The sequence below is a fragment of the Neolamprologus multifasciatus genome, chromosome 1 (assembly GCF_963576455.1).
Source record: "Neolamprologus multifasciatus chromosome 1, fNeoMul1.2, whole genome shotgun sequence".
Classification (NCBI taxonomy): domain Eukaryota; kingdom Metazoa; phylum Chordata; class Actinopteri; order Cichliformes; family Cichlidae; genus Neolamprologus; species Neolamprologus multifasciatus.
The window spans coordinates 16606177-16624133 of record NC_140439.1 but is presented as its reverse complement, the minus strand read 5'-3'; the positions used below and the strand labels follow the sequence as shown (position 1 = coordinate 16624133).

General features: G+C 39.8%; 1 protein-coding gene and 1 long non-coding RNA gene across 4 annotated transcripts; both read left to right on the top strand.

Annotated features, from left to right (window-relative positions):
• Positions 1-7384: 7384 nt before the first annotated feature.
• LOC146525543 (sperm-associated antigen 4 protein-like) lies at positions 7385-10863 on the top strand. 3 transcript variants are annotated; one of them, XM_085158909.1, is made up of 9 exons: positions 7421-7649; positions 8287-8377; positions 8500-8702; positions 8807-8865; positions 8980-9115; positions 9205-9329; positions 9443-9616; positions 9716-9805; positions 9994-10863. In XM_085158909.1, the coding sequence occupies exons 1-9, from the start codon at positions 7562-7564 to the stop codon at positions 10102-10104; spliced, it is 1077 nt and encodes a 358-aa protein (XP_085015035.1). In that variant the 5' UTR covers positions 7421-7561; the 3' UTR covers positions 10105-10863. The 3 variants fall into 3 exon arrangements, with proteins under 3 accessions (XP_085015027.1, XP_085015018.1, XP_085015035.1); XM_085158901.1 differs by having other exon boundaries at positions 7385-7649; positions 9004-9115; positions 9443-9805; XM_085158892.1 differs by having other exon boundaries at positions 7395-7649; positions 9443-9805.
• Positions 10864-11105: 242 nt separating this feature from the next.
• LOC146525542 (uncharacterized) lies at positions 11106-17447 on the top strand. The gene is made up of 2 exons (XR_014874004.1): positions 11106-16287; positions 16726-17447. It is a non-coding gene; the product is annotated as an uncharacterized LOC146525542 (long non-coding RNA).
• Positions 17448-17957: the final 510 nt, after the last annotated feature.

The window sequence follows — 17957 nt, the reverse complement described above, 5'->3', positions numbered from 1 at the left end:
CAATATATAGACTGTTATCTTCATTTTAGATGTCAAAAAGTATTTGCGGCTCCCAGTGTTTTCTTTTGCGTGGAAATCGCGTCCAAATGGCTCTTTGGGTGTTAAAGGTTGCTGACCCCTGAGATAGACCATTAAGCATATTGCATCTTGTTTTTTAACTTACTCAATTTTGCAGATTTCACTGGAAATTTTTATTTAATAACCCCAAATTTGGACTTTTTGATAACAGAAACAAACTTCTACACTCATTTTATTTAGTTCTGTTAATTTCAAAACAAAGCTTCTTTTCCTTTTTCTTGACTAATGGTGTCACCTCCTGTAAGTTGTCATGACTTTTGAGTCATGATATGTATAAATTCTAAATGAGTGAAAGTCAGGGACTGGGCCAGATCGGACGGTCTGAGGCAGCTTTGTTCTGGTCTCCACCTTTGTGTGGAGTTGCTTCCTTGAGCTCATCCACTCACATCTGCAGGTAGTTTGAAATCAAGAGGCTGTGCATTTAGGAGTGTGACAAAGTGGAGGAGCAGTTGCAATGCTCTCCATTTGTCCCGTATGTGTTTACCTTTTTTTTGCACATTGTACACATTATTCTGTTTCTATGTATTTGCTATAATTTGCTATTTGTCATGTAACATTGCTTCACTTGCTATCCCGGGTTTGTTTGTGTAAGCGTTCTGTTGCCGGCAAATCAAACATTCTGCAAATTAAGACAAATACTAAGTTATGTTTCTTTATACTTTATTATGTTACAGATTAAGTCATTTGTTCATACTTACTTTGTTTGTCTTTTCAGTCGTCATAAGGGTCAGGTGTGGGGAAATGCCCGCCTGGCATTTCCTCATTTTAAAGTCTCATTTTAAACTTGGTTTGACCTGATGATGTCATGACATCATCAGGTCAAACCAAGTGGAGGGGTTTCTTTTTCCATCTAGATGCTTCCTTTTGTTTGTGTTAAGGTTTAAAGGGATTTGTTGAATGTTTTTCCTTTCGTTAATACTGCCATTTAGTTGTGTAAATGTGCATGTTAGAAGTGTGTAGAGGTTTTGAGTTTTTAGATAATCTGTGTAGAGTTTTAGATCCCTCAGTTGAGTGAGTGGTACTGGCTGGGCAATTGGAGGGAAATTGATGGCCCTATTTAAAGCCAGTCTCTACCAGATGCAGGAGAGGGGAGAGGTGAGCTGTGTTACCAGATCCATGTTATGTTGAGTTTTGTTAACTGAATTGATTTGGGGGGAAGTTTTGTTAAGTTACATTAAATTAAGTTCACTGTAAATAAATTGCTCACCTCTGGAAATCTGAAATGTCTGCGTAGTCTGCTTCCCTACCACCTTCCTTGACGTTCGAGTCTGACTAATTCACAAGGAGCTGTGGTGCTAGATCTCCACCAATTTGTATTCCTGCCATGGTAGTAAATGGGCTCTGTCTCTTGTCCTCGTTTCTCTGCGTTTACTCTTTAGTAACTTTTGTATATCATCTTCTCTGTAGAACTACACACCTGCTACTATATAACTCATCTGGAAATCTTACCTCTCCCGTCTCTAATCAAATCAAATCACTTTTATTGTCACATCACATGTGCAGGTACACTGGTACAGTACATGTGAGTGAAATTCTTGTGTGTGAGCTTCACAAGCAACAGAGTTGTGCAAAAATACAATAATGTAAAACAAGCAAAATATAAGAATGGCTAAATCTGAGACTAATAAATATATGTACAATATATAATAGTATATGCATTACTGGATGTGTATACTAAATATGTTTTTCTACGTACGTGTGTGTGTGTGTGTGTGTGTGTGTGTGTGTGTGTGTGTGTGTAGGTGTGTGTGTGTGTGTGTCTGTGTATACATATTTTACAAATTAAATAGAGTAAACAATAAAATAAAATATATAAAAATATACAGAGTTGGTTGAGACATGTGCAAAACAGTGGCATTAATGTACAGTATGTAGTGCATAATGTTGAAGTTCCAGTAGTGGAGGTGAGGTGTCTATGAAGTGTTCAGCAGTCTGATGGCCTGATGGAAAAAGCTTCTCTCAGTCTGCTGGTTCGGGACCGGATACTGCAGAACCTCCTTCCTGATGGAAGTAGTCTGAACAGTTTATGGCTGGGGTGACTGGAGTCCTTGGTGATCCTCCCCGCTTTCCTCAGGCACCGCTTCCTGTAGATGTCTTGGAGGGAGGGAAGCTCACCTCCAATTATCCGTTCAGAGCACCGCACTACTCTCTGGAGAGCTTTGCGGTTGTAAGCGTTGCTATTGCCGTAGCAGGTGGTGATGCATCAAGTGAGGATGCTCTCAATGGCACAGCGATAGAAGGTCCTGAGGATGCGGGGGCTCATGCCAAATCTTTTCAGTCTCCTGAGAAAGAAGAGGCGCTGCTGCGCCTTCTTCACTGTTTTGTTTGTGTGTACTGACCACGTAAGATCCTCAGCCAGATGTACACCAAGGAACCGGAAGCTGCTCACTCTCTCCACAGCAGCGCCATTGATGGTGATGGGGGTGTGTACTTCTCTACACCTCCGGAAGTTGACTATCAACTCCTTTGTCTTTGCGATGTTGAGGGTGAGATGGTTGTCTTGACACCAGTGGGTCAGGGCACTGACCTCCTCCCTGTAGGCCGTCTCATCACCGTTGGTGATAAGACCCACCACTGTAGTGTCATCCGCAAACTTCACAATGATGTTGGAGTTGTTAGTGGCCGTGCAGTCGTAGGTGTAGAGTGAGTACAGGAAAGGGCTCAGTACACACCCCTGTGGTGCACCAGTGTTCAGTGTGATGGGGGATGAGGTGATGCTGCCCAGCCTGACCACTTGGCGTCTGTCAGTCAGGAAGTTAAGGATCCAGCTGCAGAGGGAGCTGCTCAGTCCTAGATCCTGCAGTTTCCTGTCCAGCTTCGAGGGAACGTTGGTATTGAATGCTGAGCTGTAATCTACAGCATTCTCACATACGTGTCTCTCTTCTCCAGGTGTGACAGTGCAGTACGTAGTGTCAGGGCTATGGCATCATCAGTGGACCTGTTGTAGCGGTATGCGAACTGTAGAGGGTCCAGTGAGTCGGGTAGTGCAAAGCAAACGAAGTCCCTGACAAGCTTCTCAAAGCATTTGCTTACGATGGGGGTTAGGGCTACAGGTCGCCAGTCGTTTAATGAGGAGATGGGGGAGGATTTGGGTACAGGGACGATGGTGGCCATTTTGAAGCAGGCTGGGACTACAGACAGAGAGAGGGAAAGGTTGAAGATGTGTGTAAACACTCCAGCCAGCTGAGCCGCGCATGACTTAAGGACTCGGCCGGGAATCCCGTCCGGACCAGTAGCTTTGCGTGCGTTCAGGGGGAGGAGCTGAGTCTTCAGTGATTTTGGGGCTTTTTGGAGAGGCATGGCATAGCTCATGAGTGTCCAACTCCAGGCCTCGAGGGCCGGTATCCTGCAGGTTTTAGATCTCAACCTGGGTCAACACACCTGAATGAAATGATTAGTTCATTACCAGGCTTCTGGAGAACTTCAAGACATGTTGAGGAGGTCATTTAGCCATTTAAATCAGCTGTGCTGGATCAAGGACACAGCTCAAACCTGCAGGACACCGGCCCTCAAGCCCTGGAGTTGGACACTCATGAGCTACGCCATGCCTCTCCAAAAAGCCCCCAAATCACTGAAGACTCAGCTCCTCCCCCTCTACGCCACTGCCACACGCTTGGTTTGAAACCCGGCCAGCCCACTGATAACCACCCTCGTCATCATCACCCAGTGCATGCCAAGTAAGGCAAAGCAGAACAGTTATCCAAGCAGCCATTCTCCATCTTCTCACCTACGAGTACTATCTTATATGATACCTGATATAGCTCATAGTTTCTGCCCACCCAGCTCCCCCTCTTCCCAGCAGCACTTTGAAAACAAATACTGAAAACACGAATCCCACCATCTGGCTCTGTTTTTCGGGCTCAGTAACAGTCGAATCATGGCACTGAAAATTCTTTTTTAATGGTATCCGTCATATTCTCTAGGAAGTGGTTGGAGAGCTCAACCTCACAGCTGTGTAAACTTTCATGTGCTCTTCTACTAAAAACACTTAAAGTGCTTTACACAACTTGCCTCATTCACCCAGAAGATCCATTAGAGCTGATTGAGGAGCATCAGGGTGCAGAAGTAAGCTTGAGAGAAGGTGAGAAGGAGAAAAGACACAACCAACATGAGCACAAGGACAAACTGGGGCCACACACAACTTTATACAAGTAAAGACACACATACATGTACAGTAGTGCAAAGAATATTATGTAAAGCCGCTCGACAATAGTGGAAAGAATACCAATAAAGTGTATCAATATGAGTCAAAGTATGCGTCTGCAGTTCAGCATCAACAAATGAAGTTAACAGGAGTTCATGTGACTAGTTCACATGACATAGAAATCAGCTTTTAAACAGAGTGCAGTTATGGGTTTCTTCAAATATGAACTAGGTGACAATAAATGTCACCCACAGATCCACCAATTAAACTGTAAACAAGACATGATCAGTGTTAATTGTTCACTGTTTCAAAAGAAAATAAAGTCCTTGTTATAATATGTCAGTGACACAGATGTTTTTGAAGCTGTTGTTAAAGTTGTTTACACCAACGTTTAAATCTAATACAACAGGAAGGAAGAACAAAAATGGTCACAACTATTACTAACAGTGTGACTCATTGCTTCATTCAATCTGCCACATCAGAGCACTCTACCTGAAAAGAGAACACCAGGTGTGTTTTTGTAACATTTTTTAAAGAAAAAAAATCTTAAATGAAATTAAACATGAATTGTTTTTGAACTTTTTTTTTTTTTTTTTTTTAAATCCATGTTATGCAAAAACATGCAGGCAGAAAATGCATTACTTCAAAAATCAATGAGGAGAGAAGCAGAGGCCCAGACTTCTGAATCAAAACAACAACACATGCAGATGTTTGACATCAACGCCAACTACAGAAGTGACTTAACAGCAGTGAATCTTTGCACTCTGATGTAGTAAATAACCGGATGCTTGGATGTGATCACTAATCTTACCACACATTTACAGATGATTAAATACACAACTTCCTAACCACAGAAATCTGTGTGAGGTGGCATACATAAGATAGTGGCTTCAGTCTTTCCTACTTGCCTTCCTACTCATTCTTAGAACAGATTACAAATGGTAAAGATGAATTACACTGGACTCACTGTTTCTTATACAAAGTAATTTTGATTATTAATTACATTATTGATTAACAACTGACTGAAAATCAGTATCAGATAATTAAAGGTATTTACAGGTTTATCTGACTTTTATACATCACAACACAGCTTCAGCCAAAGTGCCCACTAGAGGGCACACTTGTTCAAAAGTCTACAAATATTCTAAATCACAAAACGAATGAGTCATAATTCTGGTTTGTTTTTGTCAGATGTCAAACAAATCCAGATGCAGCCTGAGAAGGGAACATGAAAGAGCCTGTGCATCAATCATCCAGGGATGAGGGAAATCTCAGATGGTTGATTCTGTTCATCGTTACATTTATCACTGAGGCATAACTTTCAGCATACTGGTTACTTAACAGCCTTTTGGAAATGATTTTCATACTTTCATGTAACAGTAAAAAAGAAATTATCCCCCTTTTGCAGATGCGTAGTATTAGATGGTGGGCTCAAGCCTGAAGCCATCAAATTAAAGAGGTGAAGGTGGAAGGACCTCTGGTTGATGTACTACAACCCTAGCTGGCTATGGATGCTGGGAGGAGACAGCACTGTCTTATGAAGTCAACCAGTGATACATGCAAACTTGTATCCTGGTGATAATTGGAGAGATGTCTGCAGATAAGTCTTTTGTGCAATATGAGGACGTCTGAATAAGCAGCTCCCCCTATAGCCTCCTGTAAGGTATACACCTTTAAAGGTCGTGAGCTGCTAAACTCTGGATTAGCTCGCATGTCATCGCACTGAAGATCTCAACAACTTTAACGTCAATGTTAATGTTTTCATCCTGAATTGATTGAATAAAAATGGCAGTTTTATAAAAGTTACACATCCCCATTTTTGCCGTTTCCTGTCTTGGCTGCTTCATTCATGTTGGAAATATCATATCCACTAGCAAGCTGACTCTGAGGGAGACCATCAGCCTCAGCAGTGTAGGGGAGAAAGGTGCACGTGGAATACACATTATGGTATTCTACCAATTATGTAAGTGTTAAGAAAAAAATGATATCTCTATGTTTTGATAATAGTTTTTCAACATCTAATATTTGAGATAATTCTGATCTTTTTGTCATTAATCTCTTGGATCAGCCCCCAACTGTGCATGGCCCCCTGGGCAAGTGTCCAGCATGCCCTTGGGATGATCCAGCCCAGCCTGGATGGCAAAATGACTCTGGACCGGTGTTGTACCAAAAAGTGATTGTCTGTTCATATTTATTCTGGTGTAAATGATTCGTTGAACAAAAAAAAAAAAAAAACAGTAATATTTCGGCAGCTGGGGCGCCAAAATAATACCAGAAAATAACAGAAAATAACTTTCTCATAAAAATATGGATATTTTCCATAATGACAATACAGTTTGTTGCCCTAATTTTACATGGGATTTTCAAGTGCTTTTAAACATTAAATTAGTAACATTTTAATGTGAATAAACAATGAAATTACCTATAAACAAGGTCAATGAATGCGGCAATATGAATAATAATATTTAAATGTACAGAAATATACAGTTAACAGTTGGTTTAAATAATAATAATGGATTGCATTTATATAGCGCTATTCAAGACCCTCAAAGCACTTTAATATTCCACTATTCGTTCACTCTCACATTCACACACTGGTGGAGGCAAGCTACAGTTGTAGCCACAGCTGCCCTGGGGCAGACTGACAGAGGCGAGGCTGCCATATCGCACCATCGGCCCCTCTGGCCATCACCAGTACGTGGTAGGTGAAGTGTCTTGCCCAAAGACACAACGACCGAGACTGTCGGAGCCGGGGCTCGAACCGGCAACCTTTGGATCGATTTGGATCGATCGCTTCCCAGGTCATCCGACCCGGATCCGCATTGGATCCGCTGTTGATTATAAGCTAGAATGATGCCCGCTAATGTTTGGCTCGAGTGTCCTAAAATCACACTTTCCCTCTGAGAAACAGTTTTATTACACTTTAATACCGTATTTAAATGACCGTGGTCTTCCCTCATTCTCATATACGTCACAATTTTCTCACAACAAAATCAAACAAATTAGTGACAGCGAATATGGAAAAGTTTTCTTCATTCACTGCAACACACCTTTGCACATGGGCTCGTGAGCGCATGTGTTGTGCTATATGAATTTGGACAATATGATGCGGTGTTTATAAAGGGACTGAGAAGGAAAAGGTATTTAATTGAGAGCAAATTTCATTTAAAAAAAACAAAAAAAAGAACTACACTCACACCTTTGCGCGTGCGCACACGAAGTGCTGCTCTTATGGAACGCGCGTGCGTCATATTCGATTTGTGCATGTATCTGTTTGTAACGTAACTGAAAAAGCTGCGGTTTGAAATTTTTCTTCTGCACCTAAATTTTCTGGTTCAGATGAGTTCAGTGAGAAGCGCTAAACGTCCAAATTTACAGAAAAGCACACTTAGTGATTCAGTTTCTTCAACTTTCGTTTTAAGTGAAGGTAAGTGCAATCTTTAGACTAAAAATCGACATGTTTTATCTTCACATCTTACATTTAATATATGTGTTTCAAATCTGAACATTTTAAAAATGATATCCAGTTGATTATGTCAGAAAAGCACTTTTTAGTGCATTCTACTGTAAAGGTGATTTTACTGCTTACCTGTTAGACGCAGCTTGTCTGATAAATATTGATTTCCTTTTGTATATTAACTATAAAAACAAAGAGTTTTTAATTCTTAAAACCTTTTGACAGGATTTTGGGCCAAATTCATTTAGTTGCTTTGACCTGAATTTTAAAAACTACATTGTGAACAAACAAACTGACATTTGAAAGAGATTTTTTGCAAGAAAAGCAAGAAAATGTTGTGATCTGTTGCTATGATATGAATCCTAACAATATGACGCTATGTTTTTGAAGACACTGGCAAAATAAAGTTCTTTATTAAGATTTCATAAATGAGTGTGATTCAAATATTATTCTGTTCATTAAAAACAAAACAAGCTGGCACCGTGAAGTTTATATATAAGAGAACAGAGTTGCTTCTGATGGAAACATGCTCAAATCATAGTTATGAAGTCTGATAAGCTTTGTGTTAGAGACTCACTTAACCCCATGTTTCCCTTTCATTTTACAGCCATGTTGAGAAGAAGCCAAAGACTTCAGTCTAACGGCTATTACGGCAGCAAAGGGGAGCCGTTAATCTCCTACAAGGAGACTTTATACAGGTTAGTGCTGGTCTACATGTTCTTTGTTGTCATCCACTGACATAGATGCATGTTTTGTAATCATAATCCATTTGTTCTTCCATGTACATTTTTTCTTACATGATTTTGTTTTTTCTGTGCAGAGTTTTCAAAAGGCGACGGCCCTGTCCCCGTCCAGTCCCTGAAAATATTGACAGAGACACAGTTGAATACAATACTGTGGACTGTGACACTGTGGACTACAATAACAATGATTTTGTTGACTACAGCAGTGGCAGCAGCAGAGGTCTCTTTAGAGCCATCAAGGCATTGGGACTTTTGGTCCTCATGCTGGCCTTGTGTTTTGGTAAATAATCTCCTTCCACAAACAATTACAGTCTTTCTAGTACTATGTGCTTTTCTTCTGGATTAAGCTTCTCTTCTTATTCTGTGTTTCTCTTCATCCACCAGGATTGATTTTCAGTATTGGAGGGCAGAAAATGGACTTTTCCACCCCGTTCATGAGTGAGGTATGAAAAACATATGAAGCTCATAATATATTCCCTGAAAATGAATCAGATAATAACAGTTTATTATTATATATATATATATATTATAACATGAATGGTTCTTCTCAATTGCAGTACTTAATGAATGGACATGAACAGGTGGAAAGGAAGGTACAAGAGCTGCAAAGGGAGTTAATGGACTTGGGAAAAAGAATTGACTTCCTTCTTCCAGTTGGGGACAGGATGCCCAACTTTGCTCTGGAGGAACTGGGTAAGACATGAAATCGGATCAGAATTCACGTAAGAATTTCTTTGTTGTTGTTTTGCGATTCCTTTCTCACTCTGTGTTTTTGTCTACAGGAGCAAAGATTGTTAAAGAACAGTCTTCAGCATCCTACCTTTCAGAACAGGCTGGATTGAAGCTGTGGGGGCTTACATTGATACCCGCAAAACCACCCTGTGTAAGCCCAAGAGTCGTTATTCAGGTATAATCTACTTTCACAAAACATCAAGATTCTATCTCACACATCTGCATGATTTAATAGTCAAACACTAGCGGTCCAAACTGAACTCTGTTTTTGTTTCTTTTTCTCTGTAGGGTCGAGCACCCATGGTCCCAGGAGTGTGTTGGAGTTTTGCGGGCTCCCAGGGACATTTAACAATTAAGCTGCCACACAGCATCGCCATCAGTCATGTGACACTGGGTCACATTTCTAAGATGGTGTCACCATCTGGAAAGGTCTCCAGTGCTCCAAGGATGTTTTCAGTGTTTGTAAGCCACAGATTTCCACTGCACCACTGTTCAACTGTTGCATTTTACATATGTGTATATAGAGAACAACTTTATCTGTATTTATTTCTGTCTTTTCAGGGAAAGAGAGCATTAGACGACAGTGGTGTCCACCTGGGAACATTCGTCTATGATCAAAATGGAGATCCACTCCAAACATTCAGGATACCCGTGAGTACACTGTGCCATTAGACACATGCACATAGACTTTTCTATCCGGAGTACTTAGAGGTTAGCTCCCCTTGCTATCTGTATATCCGCCCTCATAATAATCACAGTATTCCTAAATTTACCATCCTTTCAAGAGTCAAGAAAACTATTATGCAACTAACCCATCTTGTTTTTGTTTTGTCTCTCAGGACGACAAAGTAGACGTCATCCGCTCCATTACGCTGCATGTGTTGAACAACTGGGGCAATCGTGAGTATTCCTGTTTGTACAAGTTCCGAGTTCATGGAAAGCTGGCATAATTAGCTTCCCATGAACTCCATCTATAAAAGAAAAGAGAGGAAAAATGTGAAAGTGAATCAGACTGCAACACATATTTAAATAATTGTATTTGAAAAAAATTGTCAATTTAACCCATGTTTTTTTCTCCAGCGAACGTCCATCCCACCAGGTAAGACATGTCTGATTAAGATGTTTGCAGTCTGATTCACCTCACCCCCAACCAGCCGTGGCAGAGGGCTTGCCCCTCCCTGAGCCTGGCTCTGCCAGAGGTTTCTTCCTGTTAAAAGGGAGTTTTTCCTCTCCACTGTTGCCAAGTGCTTGCTCAAAGGGGATCATCTGATTGTTGGGGTTTTTCTTCTCTTATATTGTAGGGTTTTTACTCTACATATACAGTGCTTAACAAATTTATTACATCACCTGTCATAGAAATAAGAACACCCCAAATGTCTTAAACCTGTAATTCTTACATTAGGTGATGTTCGACTAACTTTGTTAAGCACTGTGTTATTGTGAATTGGCCCTCAATTGGAACTCATTTGGACTGAATTAAATTTCTTGTAAAACATAAAAATTCTCTAAATTGTCTCCACTGGAAATTTAGATATTTTTAAAATAACAAGAATAAAATTTTAAGAAAATATTTTTCATGTCTTTTGGTATTCTTAATTGTCAGAGTATATTAAACAAGCGTGATAACACTATGGCCAGAGGATTTCAATTTTGAAAATGAACATTTAAACTCCCAAAAGTAAAGAAAGTAAAGTCCATGTTGCATGTGCTGTGATATGAGAAGCCTTCACTGTGATGCAGGCTTTGAGGTTTAGTGAGATAACTTCAGGTTTAACCATGTGTTTGTAGTTGGGACACCAGAAAGACCAGGGGTCGGCAACCTGCGGCTCTTTAGTCCTTTTAGTGCGGCTCCGTGTGGCTAGGGAAAATAATTTTTTTTAAGTAATTAGCTGAAGTGTATTTTATTTATGTTAGTTCTTTTTTAACTTGTAGTTCTAAATTCGAAGATTATTGTGATATTGAAATACAAACATAAAATTATATTCTATTATTTTTGATCGCTCAAAATAAGCGTCACACTCGCACAAGCCGGTGTACCCGCCGAAACGCCGTGCATTTATCGAGACTTTCGACCCCAGGTAGGCCAATTATGGATCTTCGGATCCACATTATGTCAGCAGCTGTTCTCCACCGTGAACTATGTTAAAAACAAACACCGCTCGCGCCTCACAGATGACAGCTTACAGTCCTGTGTAAAGATGAAAGTGACTTCGTACAGGCCCGAGTTGCAGACGCTATGCGCAGAGGTTCAGGAGCAGAAGTCCCATTGTAAACATACCACGGCAGACTCTACGATGTTTCCATGAAAATGCTTTTCAGCATCTCTTTATTGACCACTTTTCACACAAAGTTGCTGTACAGCCGGCTGTAGCTTTTCAGCTCACAGCCCGACATACACCAACAACAACACAACAGCACAGACGTTAAGGCGGTGAGGCGTGATTGCGGGTGCCGCTCAGGTGCGTCCTCCTCCTTTATCCTTAAGATTCAGCTGTCCATCTGCATCTTAAGGATAAAGGACACTCTTTCGAGGATGCCAATGTTCACATTTTGGACAGAGAGGACAGATGGTTTGAAAGAGGAGTGAAAGAAGCCATCTATGTCCACTGTGAGCGACCATCTTTGAACAGAGGCGGTGGTTTACGACACCAACTCTCTGCCATCTATAATCCAGTTTTGAGATCCCTTCCCAGACGCCTTAACGCCCACTCACACCCTGGGCCATCTGACCTCAGGAATTCGCATGATAAGGTGGAGCCAGGTTTCACAATGAACTCACCCGAAACTCTGGCTGATTGGGACCCACACCCAGTTCCACACCTTGGCTCAGGCGATTAGAGGATCATCAGGGGGTCCTTTTGTCCCTCTGTGGGGGGACACTCCCACCAGGTTTATATCTGGGACTCTCCACCATTTGACCTTAGAACTGAAGAAGCCTCTCGGATGAGAGGTGAAACGTCTTCAAGTAACTTAAAGAAGTCCAGATGCTTTTCTTTGCAAGCTCCTTTGACGATAAACAATTAATTTTCTCATCTGCCAAAAAACTGAAAGGTACCAATCTTTACATCAACGAGGATTTTTCAGAGTCCATCAGGAAGAAGAGAAAAGAACTGTTACCACAGCTGAGAGCGGCCAGAGACAGAGGTGATATTGCCGTCCTGAAATATGACAAATTAATTGTTAAACCGAGGTCACAGAACACCGGAATTAATATTTAGAATTCAGCAATGTTGTCATTTGTAGCTGTTGAAATCGATCGGTCTGCAAATGTCTGACCCTATACTTATTCCCGGATTCTCCGGTAAAGATTTTTCAGTAGCTCATGTCAATATTTGTAGCCTTAAATATAAGATTCAGGAAATTCAATCACTGTTGTCAACAAATACGATAAGTGCGCTGGCTATTTCCGAGACACATTTAGATGCTGCCTTTGAGAATAATGAATTGGAAATAAACGGTTATAAGTTGTATAGGAAAGACAGAAACAGATTTGGAGGGGGCGTAGCCCTACACATTAATAATAATATGGCGTATAAACTACGTATGGACTTAATGTTTGACGATCTGGATATTGTGTGGGTTCAGTTACACCCGCTCTATGGCAGGCCTGTATTAGCAGGTTGCTGCTATAGACCCCCAAGTAGTAATATGTTGTATGTAGAACGAATCTGTGAAATGCTGGAAAGAGTAACTGGGGAAAACAAAGACATGTTCTTATTAGGAGACTTTAATATCAATTGGTCAGCTCCTTCTTGTCCTTTAAGGAAAAAGATAAGTTCATCAGCGTCGGCTTGTTGCCTGTCTCAGATGATCACCATTCCCACCCGGGTCACGGTCAACACAGGAGGTCATTGGTCATCATCATGTATTGATCACATATATACAAATGTTCCTGAGCATTGCTCTAATATTGTTTCTATTCCAGTTGGTTATAGTGACCATAATCTTGTAGGTTTGACCAAGAAAATGAAACCACTGAAAACTGCACAAAAGATTATTTTTCATAGGTCATACAAAAATTTCAATGCAGATAAGTATATTAATGACGTAAAAGAAATTCACTGGACTGACATCTGCCTCGAGCGTGACCCTGATATGGCATTATCTATGTTTATTGAAAACTTTTGCTACCTGGCTGACAAACATGCCCCCTTAAAAAGATTTACTGTTAAAAAGATCTACGCACCTTGGCTAGATAATGAACTTAAGGCTGCAATGTCAGAAAGGGATATAGCAAAAGCAAAAAAGTCTGTCAGTCCACAAGAGTGGGCAAGATATCGCGAGTTAAGAAATCAAGTAACTAAATCGAATAGGCGCAAGAAGAAAGAATATTATCAACTTAAGCTCAAGGAGGCCAGTAAGGACAGCAAGAACGTGTGGAAAGTTTTAAATAATATAAGAGATCTTGCTCACATGGTGGTGTCTCACATCTACACGGGTGGTACGTTTATAAGTAAAGCTAGGACATAGCCAATTATTTTGTGAATTACTACAGCAATAAAATAACAAATTTAAAATCTAATATGAGCAGAGGCGATCCCACCTTATCACGTCGTCTTATACAGGATGTTATCATGAATAATAAGCAATGCCAATTTAAGTTTGAGGCTGTGAATGTGGAGATGGTAGAGCGCTTATTGATATCACTTCCTGATGATACATCCTCCGGCTCTGATAACATAGACAGTAAACTGCTCAAAGTTGCAGCCAAGTTTGTGTCCCTTCCTATATGTCACATATTTAATAGATCTTTGGCGTGCAGCTTATTTCCATTGCAGTGGAAAGAATCGAAAATAATTCCCATTCCTAAAAACAAGAATGACGTTTTTAATGGTGTCAATAGCAGACCTATTAGTCTACTCCCCGTTCTAAGTAAAATTATGGAGAGGATTGTCTATGAACAAATTCAACATTACCTAACAAAAAATCAGTTATTCACTCAGTTTCAACATGCTTACAAACCTGGTTATTCCACCAGTTCAGCTCTCATTCACATGACAGATAACTGGTATAAATATCTAGATAATGGGAATTTGGCCGGGGTGGTATTTTTAGATTTTAGTGCTGCATTTGATTTGATAAATCATGATCTTTTGATAGATAAATTAAAATTTTATGGATTTTCACCAGCTGCTTTGTGCTGGATGGAAAGTTATTTGTCTGGAAGAAGGCAAAAGGTTTATTATAATGGTTATTTCTCGGAGGGCTGTGAAATGAACTGTGGTCTACCCCAAGGCAGCTGCCTCGGTCCACTTCTCTATTCAGTCATCACGAATGATTTGCCGTACGTCCTGGATAAATCTCATCTTGTAATGTATGCTGATGATTCCACCATGTTTTATTCAGCCAGTGGCATTTTTGAATTGACAAGCGTATTACAACAAGATTTGCTGAACGTGTTTGACTGGATAAGTAAAAACAACATGATTTTAAACGTGTCTAAATCCAAAGCCATGTTAATAGGAAGTAGAGTACGCTTAGTCAACAGCCCACAACTAAATTTTTCCATAGCTGGATCGGTATTAGAACAGGTCACCCAGATTAAATTACTTGGTGTTACCATAAACCACCACCTTTCATGGTCTCAGCACATCAACTCTGTTATTAAGAAAATGGGACAGGGCATAGCTATAGCTAGGAAATGCTCCTTTTATATTACTTCTTCAATTATGAAAGATGTCATTAATGCACTATTATCTCATCTAGAGTACTGCTTAATCATTTGGTCAGCAGCTAATAAGACAGATATGAACAGACTTCAGTTAGTCCAAAATAGGGCGGCCAGATTAGTGTTAAGGTGTTCATATTATACAAATATTGATAAAATGCACGATAGACTTTCTTGGCTTTCGGTACAAGCTAAATTATACTATGGCTTACTTGTATTTTTAAAGAAAGCAATACTGGTAAACACACCACACTTTTTTATGCTCAGTTGCAGTATCCAGATGAAATACATAATCATGCTACACGATTCTCAACTAACCACAATTTAGTAACTCCTCGAGTTAAAAGTAACTTTTTAAAAAAACTCTGTTATATTTAGAGCATCTTTTCAGTGGAATAAGTTGCCTTATGCAATTACAGAATTGGCTTCTATTCATAATTTTAAAAATCACCTAAAAGCCTATTTAGGCAGTTTTTAATTTATTTGTAAATATTGTAAGAGGGTAATGTCACTTGTAATGGAAATTGTGTATTTTGTTTGAGTGTTTTTTATATTTTTTAATATTTACATGCTTATATTTTCAGAATTGTAAAACCTTATTGTGGAAGTAAGAGCCAAATTATGTGGATATTTTGCATCCAACTCATTGTGTAACATTTTATTCGATGGTATTTGATGGTTTGGGCCCCAGGAAGACTAGCAACCACTGTTGTGGAAGCTAATGGGGTTCCTTATAAACACAAACACTGGACTCACTGTTTCTTATACGAAGTAATTTTGATTGTTAATTACATTATTGATTAACAACTGACTGAAAATCAGTATCAGATAATTAAAGGTATTTACAGGTTTATCTGACTTTTATACATCACATATACAGCTTCAGCCAAAGTGCCCACTAGAGAGCACACTTGTTCAAAAGTCTACAAATATTCTAAATCACAAAACTAATGAGTCATAATTCTGGTTTGTTTTTGTCAGATGTCAAACAAATCCAGATGCAGCCTGAGAAGGGAACATGAAAGAGCATGTGCATCAATCATCCAGGGATGAGGGAAATCTCAGATGGTTGATTCTGTTCATTGTTACATTTATCACTGAGGCATAACTTTCAGCATACTGGTTACTTAACAGCCTTTTGGAAATGATTTTCATACTTTCATGTAACAGTAAAAAAGAAATAATCCCCCCTTTTGTTGTAGATGCGTAGTATTAGATGGTGGGCTCAAGCCTGAAGCCATCAAATTGAAGAGGTGGAGGTGGAAGGACGTCTGGTTGATTTACTACAACCCTCCTAGCTCGCTGTGGATGCTGGGAGGAGACAGCACTGTCTTATGAAGCCAAGTCAACCAGTGATACATGCAAACTTGTATCCTGGTGATAATTGGAGAGATGTCTGCCAATAAGTCTTTTGTGCAATATGAGGACATCTGAATAAGCAGCTCCCCCTACAGCCTCCTGTAAGGTATACACCTTTAAAGAATATACTCTCATATTTCAGAGTTTAAGAACAATTTCAACCAAACAATGATCAAACACATAGAGAGGAAGAAACAGAGAAACACAGGAAACCCTAACCACCATGTTTGGAGGATCAGACTTTTTTGTTTTTGCTTTTTTCTTCAGTAATCAGACATATCATACTGCAATGTGTGCATACATGTACACAGAATAGCTTGAATGAAATGAAACCATAACAGTAATATTTAACTAAAACTTCTAAAGTACCCTATATTAAATAATATTAACGCTGTGTTTTTCATGTACTTTAAAATGAAAATAATGTTTAATGTCAGTTTTAGCACACATTCATACATGAACATGGCCGCTGTCGTCTTCTTCCTCTCTCATTCTCTCTCTGTCTTCTCTCCTGACGATTTTCTCCTCTTTTTCCTTATTTCAGCACCTCCCGACAGTACCACAGTCCCACTCTTGGATGAAACAACAATGAAGTAGAACAAAGGAAGCTTTTATCACAAAAAAGTACATTTGGGATGTGTCCACTAATAAAATGCACTTTTTTCTTGTTTAAAAACAAAAGTGAGAAATAAACTAATAATGCAGGTAAAACAGAAATATTTCCTGGATTTTTGCTTCTATGGTAGTGAGGTGCAGCAGGGTGTGTACTGATGAGGGCAGCCTGGCTCCTTCATTTAAATTTGGTCAGACTTTGAGGTCATATTGTGAGGCACACAACGATGTGTGCTGCTGGGAAAGTTTCTGGGCTACCTTTCCTCATAACAGCCATCCCTCAAGAGTCTCTCGATTTAAATCGATGCATTATCAGGGACTGTAACATCTAGTCCTTTTTACTGAATCATCAAACATCATTCCTGTCACAAGGCAGAAGCTGCAATCACCTTTTGCCAAAATTACATATCTTATATTCATCCAGTTAAAAAGTGTCATTGACATTAAAAAGCGTTTTTTAAGAGTGATCTGGCCAAGGGCTCTAGTACGGTGTACATTTTAGGACATCGTCAGGTCTCAGGAAAAAAGTTGTCAGGTATCAGTCTCAGACGTAAAAATGTCAGGTCTCAGTCTCAGACGAAAAAATGTCAGGTCTCAGACTCAGACGAAAAAATGTCAGGTCTCAGTCTCAGACGTAAAAATGTCAGGTCTCAGTCTCAGACGAAAAAATGTCAGGTCTCAGACTCAGACGAAAAAATGTCAGGTCTCAGTCTCAGACGAAAAAATGTCAGGTCTCAGACTCAGACGGAAAAAATGTCAGGTCTCAGTCTCAGACGTAAAAATGCCAGGTCTCAGACGTAAAAATGTCAGGTCTCAGTCTCAGACGAAAAAAATGTCAGGTCTCAGAACATGAGCTATCAGACAGAGAGAAAATCTTCCTGTAGGTGGCGCTGTTGTCATGTCCTACCAATGACTGTAGTGACAGCTGCAGTCACGGAGAAACTTGCGTATCTCTGTTCGGGAATAGCAGATAGAGCATAGTACGGTGGCCCTGAGAGGCCAAACGGACTGCAACTTCAGAAAACACTTGCAAAAAGAAAAATGCTGCAAAAAGAAAAATGCTGCAAAAAGAAAAACACCTGCAAAAAGAAAAACACTTGCAAAAAGAAAAACACTTGCAAAAACAAAAAGCGCTGCAAAAAGAAAAACACTTGCAAAAACAAA

Bases quoted from the DNA above. Each gene is read 5' to 3' on its own strand.
- LOC146525543 (XM_085158892.1), top strand. From the start codon at position 7,562: ATGAGTTCAGTGAGAAGCGCTAAACGTCCAAATTTACAGAAAAGCACA. The intron at 7,650-8,286 runs GTAAGTGCAATC...TTCATTTTACAG, and splicing joins AACTTTCGTTTTAAGTGAAG to CCATGTTGAGAAGAAGCCAA. The intron at 8,866-8,979 runs GTATGAAAAACA...TCTCAATTGCAG, and splicing joins CCACCCCGTTCATGAGTGAG to TACTTAATGAATGGACATGA.